Source organism: Tachyglossus aculeatus, chromosome 7 (assembly GCF_015852505.1).
Source record: "Tachyglossus aculeatus isolate mTacAcu1 chromosome 7, mTacAcu1.pri, whole genome shotgun sequence".
NCBI lineage: Eukaryota > Metazoa > Chordata > Mammalia > Monotremata > Tachyglossidae > Tachyglossus > Tachyglossus aculeatus.
This window is the reverse complement of record NC_052072.1, coordinates 45,878,218-45,893,913: the sequence shown is the minus strand read 5'-3', so window position 1 is coordinate 45,893,913 and position 15,696 is coordinate 45,878,218. Positions and strand designations below refer to the sequence as shown.

General features: G+C 45.0%; 1 protein-coding gene across 1 annotated transcript in view; it reads left to right on the top strand.

Moving 5' to 3' along the window:
* The window catches only part of CROCC2 (ciliary rootlet coiled-coil, rootletin family member 2), a 150,296-nt gene that overhangs the window by 123,294 nt on the left and 11,306 nt on the right, over positions 1–15,696 (top strand). The window contains 2 exon segments of the mRNA XM_038749439.1: positions 8,511–8,660; positions 10,064–10,264. Coding sequence (XP_038605367.1) covers positions 8,511–8,660; positions 10,064–10,264 — 351 coding nt within the window.

Sequence of the window (15,696 nt, the reverse complement as noted above, 5' to 3'; positions counted from 1 at the left end):
GGTCCAGAGAAGTGAAACGACTTGCCGGTAGATAAGTGGTAGAGCCAGCATTAGAACCCATGCCCTTCTGACTCCGAAGTCCATGCTCTATCAAGATGAGAGAAAACTACTGTCACTCTTTCCCTTTATAGAATGGAGTCATTTGGTCCAGGTGTTGCCAGAATCAGCACTTAATGAAGGACTAGGATTCATTCAGTTGTATTTATTGAGCACTTACTGTGTGCAGAGTGCTTGGAAAGTACAATTTGGCAACAAATAGAGACAATCCCTATCCAACAACAGGTTTGCTATGGTGAAAAGACTCTAATGAAGCAGCATGAAGACTCCACGGAAGTAGTGTGACTCAGTGAAAACAGCCCAGGCTTTGGAGTCAGAAGTTGTGGGTTCAAATCCCCACTCTGCCACTTGTCAGCTGTGTGACTTTGGACAAGTCACTTAACTTCTCTGGGTCTCAATTCCCTCATCTGTAAAATGGGGATGAAAGACTGCAAGCCCCACGTGGGACAACCTGATTACCTTGTATCCACCCCAGTGCTTAGAACAGTGCTTGGCACATAGTAAGCACTTAGCAAATACCACCATTATTATTATTAATGAGGTTTTCTACTCAGTGGTGTTATATTCTTTGCCTTACTCTCCTAGGTGCCACTTTTCATTTGAGGCATCAGTCTGCTGCACCTCTGGGACATCGCCTTCACTCTCTCTGTCCCTGTCCTGATTTTGAGTCCAATACACCAGAATTAGCAGACACGTTCCTTGCCCATAACAAGCTTATGGTCTAGAGGTGGAGAAGGGAGGTCGAGAGAGGAAGTCTACAAGGGGAAGACCTCCCCTTCTCTCCTCCTCCCTGCCTTCTCCATTCCCCAGGTAGAGTAGAGTTTTTCTCAGTGAGAATTTCAGAAAAGCCTTTTAGTCTATAATGACTGTTTAGGACTGGTCAGGACCTACCACACCAGAAGAAGAGTTCCATGTGGTAAAGTAATTTTCTCTGTGCGTAAGATATACCCAAGGTAGAGAGAGACCGAAGGGATTTAATTTGGAGTACTTCAGTATAAAGCTTTTTTCCCCCCACTCCACTTTCCCCAGGCGAACACCCAAGCATCTGGTGAATGCCAAGCATTGTAATAAGGCAGTTAAGTTTTGCATTTACATCTTTAAACCTCAATGGCTTTAAATGTCAATTTCTGCACATTGGAGATCTTTCCAGTTTGCACTATTGTTTAAATCTTGTCTCTGGACATTATTCTGCTTGGAAATCCATTCAGCTGTGATTACTGTGGCCTTGGCAAAATTAGCAGATGAATTTTGGCCAACATCCACACACTCTCTTGTTCTCTGGATTGCTCTGAACAAAGGATTATCATTTTTAGATAAGTGGTCCAATAATGGTATTACTAATAATAATTATGGTATTGGTTTAACACTTACCATGTGCCAAGAACCGTACTAAGCATTGGGATGAATACAACAAAATCCTATCAGATAGGGTCCCTAGCACACACAGTCCAGTGAGGAGGAAGAACAGGTATTTCATCCCTATTTTAGAAATGAGGCACCTGGGGTACAGAAAAGGTAAGTGACTTGCTCTAAGTCATAAAAAAGGCAAGTGGCAAGGCCAGGATTAGAACTCAGGTTCCCCAACTCCCAGGCCTGCCAACCATCTCTAAGCAAAAATTTCTGACTCCACTAACTACCTCAATCCGGATTAATGGGAGAAGTTGGAATTAGATCTGGAACTGAAGATACCACAACTCCTATCATTGTCTTAGGTGACTAACAGAAGACTGAACAGGTGTACGAATGTCTTCAGTAGTAGACTTCCTTAGGAAGTCTGAATTCCTGCTGCCCACTTTGACTCTACATTTGGAGATCCTCAGAACCTGAAAAAAATCAACCCATCCAGGATACTAACAAGGCAGTACTACTGTATTGCATAGTATTCTCCTAGGCACTTAGTACAGTGCTCTGCACTCAATAAATACATTCGATTGATTGAGTTTTCACAAACATTTTTGACTCATTTGGAACGTCCAGATTTTGGAAGGAAGGACATCCAGCACTTAGAACAGTGCTTCGCACATAGTAAGCACTTAACAAATACTATTATTACTTATTATTATCTGCCTGAGAAGCGGAGTGGCCTAGTGGATAGAGCATGGGCCTGAAACTCAGAAGGACCTGGGCTCTAATCCCACCTCCACTACGTGTCTGCTGTGTGATCTTGGTCAGGTCACTTAACTTCACTGGGCCTAAAACTTACCTCACCTGTAAAATGGGTACTAAAACTGTGAGCCCCATGTGGGACAAAGACTGCATCCACCCTGTTTCGCTCATTTCTGCCTCAGCACATAATGCATTGCCTGAAACATAGTGCTTAACAAGTACCATTAGAAAGAATTATATTCTCTTAGAATTGTCTCTTACTGCACTAGCGGGAAACCCACTTGGAATTGAGAAGCAGCATGGCCAGGACCAGAGATTCAGAGGACCTGTGTTCTAATTCTGGTTCCGCCACTTGTCTGCTTTGTGACTTTGGGCAAGTCACTTAACTTCTCTGTGCCTCAGTTACATCACCTGTAAAATGGGGATCAAGACTGTGAGCCTTGGGTGGGACAGGGACTGAGTCCAATCTGACTGTCTTGTATCCACCCCAGCATTTAGCATAGAATTTGACACACAGTAAGAGCTTAACAAATACCATTTAAAAAAAAACTGTGATCCTCACAGCATGCCCTGGGGTTCCTGGAGTCTGAGAAGTCTTTGAGCAGGACAAGAGGGAAACCATAAATACAATGATCTACAGACCGTCACTGTCCCAGTCCCATCTGTTCACGTGTTGTCCCTCCTGCTTCCCCTACCCAAATCTCTATGGGCCTCATTGTACCTTTCTCCCTCTTTATTCCTCACTTTCTTTGCTCTGTTCAATTCTTCCTCCCTCTTCACTTTTCCCCTACACAGTCCATAATAATAATAATAATAATAATAATACATTTGTTGAGCACTTACAATGCGCCAACCACTAAAGAAGATACAAGATAATCAGGCTGGACACAGTCCCTATCCCCACAGAGCACAAAGTCTAAGGAGAGCAGAGAACAGTGAAAATCAATCATATTTATTGAGCGCTTACTGTGTGCAGAGCACTGTACTAAGTGCTTGGGAAGTACAAGTAGGCAACATATAGAGACAGTCCCTACCCAACAGTGGGCTCACAGTCTAAAAATCTGGAAAGAGCATGGGCTTTGGAGTCAGAGGACATGGGTTCAAATCCTGGCTCCGCCACTTGTCAGCTGTGTGACTTTGGGCGAGTCACTTAACTTCTTTGTGCCTCAGTTACCTCATCTGTAAAATGGGGATTAAGACTGTGAACCCCATGTGGGAAACCTGATCACCTTGTAACCTCCCCAGCACTTAGAACTGTGCTTTGCACATAGTAAGCGCTTTAATAAATGCCATTATTATTGTTATTAGACAGTTAATCTCCATTTTACCCATGGGGAAACTGAGGCCCAGAGAAGTTGACTAACTTGTCCAAGGTCACAGAGCAGGAAAATGACAGAGCTGGGATTAGAACCCAGGTCTTCTGACTCACAGCCCTGTGCTCTTTCGTCTACAATACGCTGTTTCCCTACTTCTTCCCCCTCTACCCCCATATTGTATCTACTAAAGCAACAAAAACCATAAAAGTTTCCTCCCCCACCCCCTCATTACATTCATGTTGATTGTCTTTGGTATTTGGTAAATGAGCTCCATTCTATGAGGCTCTGCCTGCATATGTTTATTTGAATGCCCGTGGCTATATCTGTTTGAGACTGTACATTCTCATGGGGCCAAGGACATTTCTACTTAATCTGTTTAAATAAAACCCTCAGTTTAGCAACCAGGAGGTAGTGTTGAAGAAACAATCCCCAAAGAGCCTGGTCACTTGAAAGAAGTCATAGCCTCCACTGTGGCCAGCAAACTGGGAGGAAAGAAGTGATCTGGAGAGCTCCTGGAAGTGGCGTGGCTTAGTGGAAAGAGCCCGGGCTTTGGAATCAGAGGTCATGGGTTCAAATCCCAGCTCCGCCAATTGTCAGCTGTGTGACTTTGGACAAGTCACTTCACTTCTCTGTGCCTCAGTTACCACATCTGTAAAATGGGGATTGACTGTGAGCCCCCCGTGGGACAATTAAATCACCTTGTAACCTCCCCAGCACTTAGAACAGTGCTTTGCACATAGTAAGCGCTTAATAAATGACATTATTATTATTATTATCAAGTCCCTGCTGCTGCCAGCAGCTGAACACTGGAGAGAATGAAGCAGCGTGGCTAAGTGGAAAGAGCTTGGGCCTAGCAGTCAAGGACCTGGGTTCTAATTCTGACTGTCAATTGCTCTGCCAGTTGCTTGCTGTGTGATCTTGAGGAAGTCGCTTCACTTCTCTGTGACTCAGTTTCTTCAACTGTAAAATGGGGATTAAATACCTCTTTCCCCACCAAGATTGTGAGCCCCATGCGAGGCAGGAACTGTGTCCAACCTAATTAACTGGTACCTACCCCAGTGCTTAGAGCAGTGCTTGACACATGGTAAGCTCTTAACAAATACCATAAAAAATAAGCTTGGGGCAGGACAGAAATGAGTCTCTCAGGGCCGAATGGATACAGAGTTATGGGGGCCTCGGGCTGTGGGGGACTTGGCCCATGCCCAAAATCATACCATCTCTTATGGTAACCAACAGGGTCCCAGATGGACACATTATGAAGACGGTGTCCTAAACAGATCTTTCCTAAATGACCAACTGTTACACTTTCTATGCTGGCATATGGGGCTCTTAAAGAGAATCCTACATTTGACACTTTGTATAAGAGTATAAGTTCTTTGTTTCTCAATGTATTCTCCCAAGCACTTGGTACAGTGCTCTGCACACAATAAGCACTCAATAAATACAATTGAATTGAATGAATGGCACAGACACTAATGGTAGACACAACCATACTCCATAGCTCTGCCCAGGGGAAAAACACCCAAATCATGGACTCAAACAGTAGAAGAGGTGGAAAAATAGGGACAGGAGACCCGGAGCGGGCCCTAAAAAGGGAGTGAGAGAGTGGAAGATTGGGGAATGACTGGAAAGAGAAGGACTTTGGGAAAGAAAAGAAAGCCCATGCTGCGAACGATGAGAAATAAGAAAACACAAAAATCCAGTGGTTGTTGCAAGGGATATTCCAGTTCTAAACCACTGAACCTTGAGAAGTTTGCATTATATTTCTCATTTTCTTCAACTGTAACACCATCACGTTATAAAACTTCCTAATTAACTGAAAGCTGACTTGACTGTATTTTTTAACATTTCCTCCAGGACATTGGGAAAATCAAAGTTCAACTTTATTGCAGTATGTTGGAGCCAATATCAAGGGCATAAACTCTAGGGTTGGGGGAGGTGACAAACGTGGGGTAGGTTAACAATCCCAGCAGGAGAACAGGAGAGCAGTGTCTAGGCTAGGAAGAGCTAACTGGGAGAATAAGCCTCTTCTGTTCAGAGACTCTGGGACCGAAATTACAGAAGGTATCATACACCTCCAGCTTTTGTGTCAGAGCCAGTTTGGGATCTGGAAATCAGAAAATCTGGGAACTACTTTAGCAGATTTTTTTTTTAAGCCCTGGCATTAAATCCTATACTTATAAGCTACTGGATCAGCAGTTTGGGGAACCCCTAGGATCTTGGTGTAAATACATATTTACAATAAATGATTGTATTGTTACAGAAGCAGCCTGGCTCAGTGGAAAGAGCGTGGGCTTTGGAGTCAGAGATCAGGGGTTCAAATCCCAGCGCTGCCAATTGTCAGCTGTGTGACTTTGGGCAAGTTGCTTCACTTCTCTGGGCCTCAGTTACCTCCTCTGTAAAATGGGGATTAAGACTGTGAGCCCCATGTGGGACAACCTGATCACCTTGTAACCTCCCCAGTGCTTAGAACAGTGCTTTGCACATAGTAAGCACTTAATAAATGCCATCATTATTATTATTATTACAAGAGCACTCCTTTAATAATTAGAATTCCACCAACTACCTATAGTCCATTTCACTGTCACAACTGTAATGTGCCAGCGTGGCATAGTGTATAGAGCACCTGCCTGAAAGTCAGAAGGTCATGGGTTCTAATCCTGGCTTGGCCACTTGTCTGCTATGTGACCTTGGGCAAGTCACTTCACTTCTCTGGGCCTCGGTTACCTCATCTGTAAAATGGGAATTAAGACTGTGAGCCCCATGTGGAACAGGGACTGTGTCCAACCCGATTTGCTTGTATTCATTCATGCATTCATTCAATCATATTTATTGAGCGCTTACTGTGTGCAGAGCACTGTACTAAGCGCTTGGGAAGTACAAGTCGGCAACATAGTTGTATCCACCCCAGCACTTAGTACACTGCCTGGCACACAGTAAGCATTTAACAAATACTATAATCATTGGAAAGAGCACAGGCTTTGGAGTCAGAGGTCCCGGGTTCAAATCTCCATTCTGCCCATTGTCAGCTGTGTGACTTTGGGCAAGTCACTTAACTTCTCTGTGCCTCAGTTCCCTCATCTGTAAAAATGGGGATTAAGACTGTGAGCCCCAAGAGGGACAACCTGATCACCTTGTAACCTCCCCAGTGCTTAGAACAGTGCCTTGCACATAGTAAGCACTTAATTCCATCATTATCATTATTATTATAATAACTCGCTGTGGGCAGGGAACATGTCTGTTTATTGTTATATTGTTCCCTCCCAAGCTCTTAGTACAGTGCTCTGCACACAGTAAGTACTCAGTAAATACGTTTGAATGAAATGAATGGATGTACTAGAAAGACACCCAAAGGTTCACAGACTTACATGGAGAAATACATGTGGACGCAAGCGCACACCAAGATACAGAGGCACAAAAGAAAGCGAAGACACATGGACATAGGTAGAGCAAAGAAACATCCCTCTTCTCTGCTGACTCTCTCTGAAGCTGCCGGTCTGCTTGGTGCCGCCGGGAGGAGACCTGCCCCTGACTGACTCTGACCCAACAGTTAAATTCCAAGTTGTACTTCCCAAGCGCTTAGTACAGTGCTCTGCACACAGTAAGCACTCAATAAATACGATTGAATGAATGAATGAAGTGCAGGACTTGGCCCAGAGGGGCAGCATTAATGTACATATGCATAATGTATTTATTTATATTAATGTTTGTCTCCCTTTCCACACAGTAAGCTCATTATGGGCAGGGAACACGTCTACCAACTCTGTTATATTGTACTCTCCCGAGTGCTTAATACATTGCATTGCACACAAAGGCTCAATAAAAATGATTCATTGACTGATTGAGCTAGATTGGGCAGTGCTCCAGCCAGTTTCCTCATCTGTAAAATGAGGATTTAGACTGTGAGCCCATGTGAGACAGGGACTGTGTCCAGCCCCATTAGCTTGTATCTACCCCAGCGCTTAGAACAGCACTGGAGAAGCAGCATGGCTCAGTGGAAAGAGCACGGGCTTTGGAGTCAGAGATCATAGGTTCGAATCCCAGCTCCACCACATGTCTGCTGTGTGACCTTGGGTAAGTCACTTAACTTCTCTGAGCCTCAGTTACCTCATCTGTAAAATGGGGATTAAGACTGTGAGCCCCACATGGGGCAACCTCATTACTTTGTTTCCCCTCCCCAGCGCTTAGAACAGTGCTTTGCACATAGTAAGCGCTTAACAAATGCCATCATTAGAACAGTGCTTGACACATGGTAAGTGCTTAAAAAATACCATCATCATCTGTGGAGAATGGACAAGGACCCAGAGAGCCGTAGGTCCCCTAACACTGGGCCTCTTCAAGGAGGAGGCTGCCCAAACCCATGCCTCGGTGTCTAATTCTCATCTGCATATTTTTTTCCCCAGAACTTAGTGCGGTGCTTTGCACACAGAAGGCTCTTGGTGATACTACTACTAACTCTAGGCCTGGGAAAATTCTATTAAAATGAACTGACAAGGTGCCTGCTCTCACAAAGCTTACTATCTAATATTTGGGAAACAGTGCTTTGAGAAGACCTCAATCTTCCCAAAACTAAGTCCAAATTAACCAAGTAACAAAGATTATGGCATTTCAGAAGTATCTCAATCTTTAGCAACCTGCCTAATCGGAGCTTCAAGGAGCCCACATTCCACCAAGATGCCTCTCTATCATTATCCATAAAACCCTAGAGATGTAGTTTTTTCTCTCAAGTGATTTTGGGAAGGTGGGATGAATCAACCAATCACATTTATTGAGTATTCACTCTGTGAAGAGCACAGAACTAAGCACTTCAGAGAGTCCAGTATAACAGAGTTGGAAGACACGTTCCCTGCCCACGAAGAGCTAAAGGAGCCAGTGTTTCACTGCCTTTGGCCTGGATTTATAAAGTCCAGAATGTCTGGCCCTCACAACTGACTGATCATTCTCCCTACGGCTGCTCAGGCTGCATTTTATTAGGTGGATAGTGGCCAAAATGTCCTTCACAAAACCCCGGTGTGCCCTATTTCTCCTTAGAAACACCTGGATTCTGTACGTCTGGCACTGTCTGAGAGTAAGAGGCAGAGCCAAGGGCTGGCTGAGAGGGAGAAATTGCAGGAAGACCACCTCAGTCAGCTGGAGCTGCGGTGTGGAGACCTAGAAGGGCAGATAGACCACCTGCAGGAGGTAAGTAAGGGTCGGGAGAGGATGGAAGAGAGAGGAAGGGGTGGGGAGAGGGAAAGGGAGAAAGGAGGGGGGAAAGGAAAGAAAGAAAAAGGGGGAGGGAGGGAAGAGGGGGAAATAAAGAGAGAGAGAAAGTGGGGACGGAGCAGGGTAGGGAAAGAGAGGGGCTAGCCTGTGAGCTCGTTGTGGGCAGGAATTGTGTCTGTTGTATTGTACTCTCCCAAGTGCTTATTTACACACAATAAGCACTCAATAAATACGATTGAATGGATGGGAGAGAGAGAGAGAGACCGGGGAGGGTGGCAGGACAATATCAATGTAAAGGCTACAGTGCTACTGGGGAAGGAAGGAGAAGACAGACAAAGGCCTTATTTATATTTCGCAAATCAGGGTAGGGCCATTCAATGCCACTGTGTTGGACTCCCAACCCTAAGGACTCTGCCAGTCTGAGGGAACTCCAGTGAATTGCCAACAGGCACAGCATCGTGGGGAGCACAGGACCCATGTCACAACCATGTCTAGCTCTGTTAACCTGTGGAGCAGGATTATAAATTCTCTCATTTTAAAATATCACAGTTCACTGACTGATGAAACAGTGTACTGCAGCCCAAAGGACAGTTCCACTATCAGCAAAGTAGTGTTCTGAAATCTCTTCCTACACTTTCTGAAAATCCAGCCCTATTTAGCAGCTTTTCATTCACTCATTCAATCGTATTTATTGAGCACTTACTGTGTGCAGAGCACTGTACTAAGCGCTTGGGAAGTACGAGTCGGCAACATATAGAGACGGTCCCTACCCAACGACTGGCTCACAGTCTAGAAGGGGGGAGACAGCAAAACAAAACATGTAGACAGGTGTCAAAACCATCAGAATACATGGAATTATAACTATATGCACATCATTAGGCAACGTATAGAGATTGTCCCTACCCAACGACGGGCTCACAGTCTAGAAGGGGGGAGACAGTAAAACAAAACATGTAGACAGGTGTCAAAACCATCAGAATAAATAGAATTATAGCTACATGCACATCATTAGCAAAATAGAGTAGTCAATATGTACAAGTATAATAAATAGAGTAATAAATCTGTACAAGTGCTATGGGGAGGGGAAAGAAGTAGGGTGGGGGGGATGGGGAGGAGGAGAGGTAGAAGGGGGCTCAGTCTGGGAAGGCCTCCTGGAGGAGGTGAGCTTTTAAGACCATCTCCAAAATGTCTTATCAACTCAACCTGCAAATCATTTACTTCAGGGAAAAAGAATAGTTGTCCACGGGACCCTGCCAGAATTCAACTTCTCTAGCACCCAGATTTGAGCAAACCCTTCCTCAGGGGGAGTTCACTGCCCTTGGAAAACCAAGGCTTTAGAGGCTGCAGAAACCTTCCCCATCTCACAATGTATGCCTCAGATAATCCTTCGACAGCAGCAGAGCGAGGCGGAGGCGGTAGCTTCAGTGCAGAAGTTCCAGAATGAGAACGGGGCCCTTCGCGAGAGGGTGGCTGGCCTACAGCGAGCTCTGACCCACCTGGAAGGAGAGTACAAGGAACTGGCCCGCTCAGCCTTCCGCTGGGAGAAGGACGCCTCTGCTGCTCCTAAGACCCTCACCCAGGTATTGTAAGAGAAATTAGCCACACACAAAAATGCACAAGAAGATTCAGACATGGACTCAAATATGCAAATGTTGCTAAAATTATTAGCCCTCTTCTTTGGTTCCTCCTTTCTCTTCCTTTCTATTGTCGTCTTCCCTTCTAGAAGGCTTTCGCCTTCTGTTGTCATTTCTACCAGCCGCAACCCTGATACCATTTTTACCTTCCCCTTGGTCACTTTTGTTTTCTCCCCTCTTCTTTTGAGTTTCACCCTTTCAAGTAACTTTTTTATCTCTTCTTCTTGCCGCTCTTCCCCTTTCCTTTTTCTTCCGCTCATTTCTCTCTTTTAACCAACCCCCTCGTTCTCTCTCTTCCTCCCACTCCCCTTTCCCACTTCTCTCTTGGCCTCCACCCCCTCTGTGGGCTTTCCTCCGGGGCCCCAACCCCAGTTTAGTTCATTCATTCACTCATTCACGCATAAATGAATGAATGAATAGCACCCCAGTCAACAGTAAAGCTCAGGGGTTCTGAGTTTTCCGAATGCTTCCCAGGGCAGCGTCCATGATCATAATCACTTTCTCAGATTGATTCTGCCTTTCTGGTCTTCTATGGGAGATGAACAGTCAATTTCAAACTCAAGGTTTGATTCAGTGTGATGTAAATGTGGCCAGTATATCAGCAGAGCAACCTGTTCAAGCACACAAGTGCCAAATCCTGCAAAGTTGAAAAGAATGCAATAGGTTGGAAAACAATATAAACTCTAGACTTAATACAAAAATCATCACGCTGGAAAAAATTCCATTGAGGTCAGTGGGAGATTTGATTAAGAACTAGTGAATCACACCCTTTGTGAGCTCTAATGCAACCTAAATAAACAAAATGACAATGAAGCCAAACTAAAAGAAAAGGAGTTAAGTAAAACACTGACTTGGCATAACAGCATCTAAAACGGGGGTCAGCAATCTTTTTTTTGCCTAAGAACGGAACAAAATTAAATCGCTGAGCAGTTGGTACACAAAGAGCCATACAGTTCACGGGATGATGTCATTGAGCCATGCAACTGCTTCATAGCAACAGCTGTTGTTGCCAAAGGGGAGAGGAAAGGGACAGGGATGGGGGAGCAAAGGGGACAGGAGAAGAGATGAGACAGGAGGAGAAAAGGGGAAGGGAGAGGAGGGGAGAAGGGACAGAGGAAGGGAGGGAAGAAGAGGGCACAAAGGGGCAGCAGGAGACACCTGTACACAAAGTCTACCTCCTTAGCCCTAAGCCCTAGTGGAAAGTCACATTTAGTGCCAAAAAGAATCAGCCGTAGCTCTAGAGACGAAGGTTGCACCCCTATGCTAAAAGAAAACACAACGCTCCACCCTCAAAAAGCAAGCTCCAAAATATCACGTTCCTCATTCCAATTTGTGATGAGCTTATATACATTTGCATGCTTACAGGTATCCCATTACTGTTCTGCAAAACCACTAAATGCTATGTCTTCCACTATAATAATAATAAAAATAACAATAATAATGGAATTTATTAAGCCCTTACTATGTGCAAAGCACTGTTCTAAGTGCTGGGGAGGTTACAAGGTGATCAGGTTCTCCCCACAGAGGGCTCACAGTCTTCACCCCCATTTTACAATTGAGGTAACTGAGGCACAGAGAAGTGAAGTGACTTGCCCAAAGTCACACAGCTAATTGGCAAAGCTGGGATTCGAACCCATGGCCTCTGACTCCAAAGCCCGGGCTCTCTCCACTGAGCCACGCTGCTTCAGACATAACTACATATATCATTTTAGGACAGTAGTGACAGACTGCTGGAAGCAGCATGGTGTAATGGGTAATGCATGGCCTGAGAATCAGAAGGTCATGGGTTCTAATCCTGGCTCTGCCACTGCCTGCTGTATGGCCTTAGGCAAGTCACTTAACTTCTCTAGGCCTCAGTTACCTCACCTGTAAAATGGGGATTAAGACTGTGAGCCCCATGAGGACCGGAATTCCATCCAACCTGATTTTATATCCACGCCAGCACTCAGTACAGTGTCTGACACATAGTAAGCTCTTAAATACTACAGCTATTATTGCTATTGTAGTCACATAGCTGAAAGTGGGGTACATTCATTCATTCAATTGTATTTATTGAGCACTTACTGTGTGCAGAGCACTGTACTAAGCACTTGGGAAGTACAAGTTGGTAACATAGAGAGACGGTCCCTACCCAACAGCGGGCTCACAGTCTAGAAGGGGGAGACAGACAACAAAATGAAACATATTAACAAAATAAAATAAATAGAATTCATTCATTCATTCAACCGTATTTATTGAGCGCTGTGTGCAGAACACCGTACTAAGCGCTTGGGAAGTACAAGTTGGCAACATAGAGAGACGGTCCCTACCTAACAGCGGGCTCACAGTCTAGAAGGGGGAGACAGACAACAAAATGAAGCATATGAACATAAATGTATGCCCTGTGAGCTGCTGGAAGAGCTTCAGATAACAGAGAATGAAAACAACTTTAATTAATCAGTCATTAGTGCCTACTGTACTGAGTAGTTAGGAGAGAGCCTGTCACTGTCTCTATGTGTTGCCGACTTGTACTTCCCAAGCGCTTAGTACAGTGCTCTGCACACAGTAAGCGCTCAATAAATATGATTGATTGATTGATTGAGTGCAACTGAATAGGATAAATGATCCCTGGCCTCTGGGGCCTCACAATCTAATGGGAGAGACTAACAGAAATAAGCCATGGATGGACGTGATCTGGGAAGGGAAAGCTTACTAGGGAATGCCTCCTAGGGAGGTGGATTTTCAGGAAGGTTGGAAGATGGGGAGAGCTGTGATCTGGTGGACTTTAAGTGGGAGGGAGTCCCAAGCAGGAAGAAGTGAGTGAGTAAAGGCCTCTTCCTCTCTTATTCTCCCCACCCTGCCCGCCCCCCGACAAAAGACTTGATTGCACAGAACACATGCTTGATTGCACAGAAGCAGCGTGGCTCAGTGGAAAGAGCCCAGGCTTGGGTGTCAGAGGTCATGGGTTCTAATCCCGGCTCTGCCGCTTGTCAGCTGGGTGACCTTGGGCCAGTCACTTCACTTCTCTGGGCCTCAGTTCCCTCATCTGTAAAATGGGGATTAAGATCGTGAGCCCCACGTTGGACAACCTGATCACCTTGTATCCCCTCCAACGCTTAGAACAGTGCTTGGCACATAGTCAGCGCTTAACAAATACCAAGATTATTATTATTATGCCACTTCTGTAAGGCAAATTGTTGGACGCTTCTGAAATTTGCTTCCTGCCCAGTAGAGACACATTGCAAAACACAAGTTGCAACACTAGGAACACGCACCCACTGGGAGCTCTATTAAGAGTTGTAGATGTGGCTGACAGTGAAACGCAATGGGAATCTCCTGCTGAAAATTGCTCGGCTTGATTTTTTTTATACTATTTGTTAAGCACTTACCAGGCACTATACTAAGTGGTGGGGTAGACTCTGTTGCGAAATTGTATTTTCCAAGTGCTTAGTACAGTGCTCTGCACACAATAAGCGCTCAGTAAATGTGATTGATTGAATGAATGAATGCAAGTCAGTCAGGTTGGACACCATCCCTGTCCCACATGGGGCTCACAGTCAATCCCCATTTTACAGATGAGGTAACTGAGGCACAGAGAGGTTAAATGACTTTGCCAAGGTCACACAGCAGCAAGTGGCAGAGTGGAGATTAGAACCTAGGTACTTCTGAATCCCAGGCCTGTGGTCTATCCATTCAGTCATGCTACTTCTCTATTAGTAGAGATTCTCTCCTAACATCAAGAAGTAGAGAGTGGCCGTTACGTGAGCAAGTGAATGTAGGTTGTAGAAGAGATTTTGAAAATCCAGTCAGTGCCATAGTAAATATATATGAGATTCATTCATTCATTCAATCATATTTATTGAGTGCTTACTGTGTGCAGAGCAATGTACTAAGCACTTGGGAAGTACAAGTTGGCAACATATAGAGACTAGTCCCTACCCAACAACCGGCTCACAGTCTAGAAGTGGGAGACAGACAACAAAACAAGATGAGATGGCTTCACCCAAGCTGCATCCTCCAGGGTTTCTCCCCTTTATGTCCAGGGGAGATTCTAGTTGGATAGACTCCTAGGGCTGGAGGGAAGACGAACCTTCCATACATCCATATTCTCCCATGTATCTTCACTTATACAAGGATTCATTCAAGGATGGACTGATTGCCTCTCACATCTGTCCATTTCCCTGAACCTAGGCTGGCTCAGAAATTACAACTGGGAGATTCTGGCCTCACAAGTCCAGGACCCTGGCGTTGTCTTTGATTCATCTATCCCATTCAACCTACATGTTCAGCCTATCACTAAATCCTGTCAGTTCAACCTTCACAACGTTGCTAAGATCTGCCCTTTTTCTCTATCCAAACTGCAACCATGCTAATCCAACCACTTATCCTAACCCACTTTGATACTGTATCGGCCTCCTTGCCTCCTGTCTCTCCCAACTCCAGTCCATACTTCACTTTTCTGCCCAGATCATTTTTCTACAGAAAGATTCAGTCCGTTTCACCACTCCTCAAGTCCAGAAGTTGCCCATCCACCTCTGCATCAAACAGAAACTCCTTTAAAGCAGTCAATCACCTTGCCCCCTCTTACCTCACCTTGCTACTCTCCTGCTACAAGCCAGCCCACACACTTCACTTCGTTATTGCCAACCTACTCACTGTAACTCCATCACACCTCCAACCTCTCATCCAAATCCTATCTCCTGCCTGGAACGCCCTCCCTCTTCGTGTCTGGCAGACAATCACTCTTCCCACCTTCAAAGCCTTAATGAAGTTGAGTGAGTCCTCATTTCCTCTTCTCTCACTCCCTTCTTCACCGCCGTGATTTGCTTCCTTTATTCACCCCTTCTTCAGCTCCAGAGCATATAAATGTACATACCCATAATTTATTTATTTATATTAATGTCTCTCCTCTTCTAGACTGTGAGCTTGCTGTGGGCAGGGACTTTGTCTACCAACTCTTTTATTTTGGACTCTCCCAAGCACCTAGTACAGTGCTCTGCCCACAATAAGTACTCAAGAAATGAGTGATCTTCTCTTTGCCTCAGTTTCCTCATCTGTAAAATGGGGATTAAACCATACTCCCACCTACTTAGACCGTGAGCCCCATTTGGGACCGGATCTGTGTCCAACCTGATTACCTTGTTTCTATCCCAGTGCTTAGTAATAACAATAGTAATGATGATGATGGCATTCGTTAAGCTCTTACTATGTGCCGAGCACTGTTCTAAGCACTGGGGAGGATACAAGGTGATCAGGTGGTTCCAAGTGGGGCTCATAGTCTTAATCCCCATTTTACAGATGAGGTAACTGAGGCACAGAAAAGTTAAGTGACTTGCCCAAAGTCACACAGCTAATTGGTGGAGCCGGAATTTGAACCCATGATCTCTGACGCCCAAGTC